General features: G+C 45.2%; 1 protein-coding gene across 1 annotated transcript; it reads left to right on the top strand.

Annotated features, from left to right (window-relative positions):
• Positions 1 to 797: 797 nt before the first annotated feature.
• LOC311173249 (olfactory receptor 1J4-like) lies at positions 798 to 1,649 on the top strand (the record flags this gene model as incomplete). The annotated part of the gene is made up of 1 exon (XM_084237098.1): positions 798 to 1,649. The coding sequence occupies exon 1, from the start codon at positions 813 to 815 to the stop codon at positions 1,647 to 1,649; it is 837 nt and encodes a 278-aa protein (XP_084093224.1). The 5' UTR covers positions 798 to 812.
• Positions 1,650 to 2,333: the final 684 nt, after the last annotated feature.

Here is a 2,333-nt window from a genome sequence, read left to right on the forward strand (position 1 = left end):
GGCACTAAAATAGGATTTATACTGTTGCTGTGTTAGGGCTATGTCTAGGATTTAGGTAGAAAGTGCATATGGAACCATGGGTGTAGGGTCTGGCATGCTGTAGGTTAAAGACAAATATTTCAATATTATTATTTTAGTTAGGTTAGGATCCTGGATAGACTTTGGGTGACAGGGAATAGCAATGTCTCAGAGCAGTTACATCCTGCCTATTTCACTCTAGCTTGTGAGAAATCACTAGCTATTAATTTCCAGTTTAGATTGTGTAGTTCTCTTCAAGAGGAAGTTATGGATTCTCTCCTGCTGCCCATCTCATGACTTTGCCATGCGTGCCAGGTACTGTCATGTGACCTGCAATGATAGAAAGATGGAAACTCCTTGAAGTTAGAGGCTGCATTTCCTGCTTACTGTTATGCACCCAGTGCTTTGTGGGGAGCCTGGGCCAAGGCAGTTGTTCAGGACATATTTGTGGTATAGAAAAATTGCCCTCTGGTTCGTGGAAGGAAACTTTGTAGGGTACCATGAGGTCATACAACCATCAAGCCCACTGTGACAGACGGATCCACACATCCACAGGTGTGAGCAAGAAACAGATCATGGTTAAAAAATGCCTTTATATGCATTCATGTAAAAAGGATATTGCCAAGTCATTGAGGATAATTGTAGACTTCCTACTTCTCCTTCTTTCCTTCATCCCCGGCAGAGACATGAGCAACCTGAGGTGGGAGAACCAGAGCAGCGTGTCCGAGTTCCTCCTCCTGGGGCTCCCCATCCGTCCAGGGCAGCAGGTTCTGTTCCTCACCCTGTTTCTGGGCATGTACCTGACCACGGTGCTGGGGAATCTGCTCATCATCCTGCTCATCAGGCTGGACTCGCGCCTCCACACCCCCATGTACTTCTTCCTCAGCCACTTGTCCTTCTCTGATGTCTCCTTCTCATCTGTCACTGTCCCCAAGATGCTGTGGAACATGCACGCACAGCAACTATCTATCTCCTACAGAGGATGTATTTCTCAGATGTATTTCTTTGTGTTCTTTGCCGGTCTTGACAGTTTCCTTCTTGCAGTGATGGCCTTTGACAGGTACGTGGCCATCTGTCAACCCCTCCACTACACCACCATCATGAGGCAGGAGCTGTGTGTCTCCTTAGTAGCGGGATCCTGGTTTGTTTGCCTCATCCACTCTCTGTTGCACACTCTGCTCTTGATCCAAGTCTCCTTCTGTGGTGACATTAACATCCCTCACTTCTTCTGTGAGCTCTCTGCACTCCTAAAGAAGAGCTGCTCAGATGTGTCCCTCAATGAGTTGGTCATCTTCACTGAGGCAGGATTGCTCTTTACCCTTTGTTTGGGTGGCATCCTGGGCTCCTATGTCCGTATAGGGACGACTGTCCTGAGGGTCCCCTCTACTACAAGTCTCTTTAAAGCCTTCTCTACCTGTGGCTCCCACCTCCTCGTCGTGTCTTTATACTATGGGACCGCTGCAGGAGTTTACTTCTCCTCCTCATCCACCTCCAGAGACAAAGACATGGTTGCCTCGGTGATGTACACGGTCGTCACCCCCATGCTGAACCCCTTCATCTACAGCCTGAGGAATAGAGATATAAAACAGGCCTTAGAGACGTTTGTCAGTAAGATTAAGTTCTTCAAGTAACGACCTGTAAATCATCTGATTTGGTCACGGATGCCATGAGATGTATCTCCTAAATTATGTGAGAGGGTAGATAACTCCATGTAACTTGAAAAGAACATGCATTCTGCTGTCAGAGATGTTAATGCATCAACTAGGTCGGATTTGGTAACTTGGTTTGTTAAATATTCATTATCCTCATTGCATTGTTCTTTTTTTTAATCACCTCTTGCAAGTTATGTGCAAAATATTTTAAAAATATTTCACACCATTGCAAATGTCTGTTGCCTTCCACTTTGGAGATATGTCACTGTTCATGTGTGTGTTTTTTCTGTTATGTTATGAATACACTGTTCTAGCTTCATGATCTGCTCCCAGGGGACTGGATTTAGTTGGTGGGGGGTGACCAGGTTTGCCTCATCTTCAAGTTGATTGTTCAAAGCACTTCCCAACTCTAGGATGACGTGTTGGTAGATTGCAGTCAGCTGTAATGGGAACACTTACACTCTGGAACATCTGTGACAGGGCTCTTTTTAATTTAAAAGTTATTAAAATTGTGGATGTATATTTTTACTCCTTCACACGTGCCCATATTCCACCACCATCCACCAAACCACCCATGCCAATGCCCCAAACCTTCCCCCCACTCACTGCTCACACCAGCTTGTTCTCTCTGATAACAAATAATGTTTTTTTTTTTTTTCCCTT

Source organism: Talpa europaea (assembly GCF_964194135.1).
Source record: "Talpa europaea genome assembly, chromosome: 7".
Taxonomy (NCBI): domain Eukaryota; kingdom Metazoa; phylum Chordata; class Mammalia; order Eulipotyphla; family Talpidae; genus Talpa; species Talpa europaea.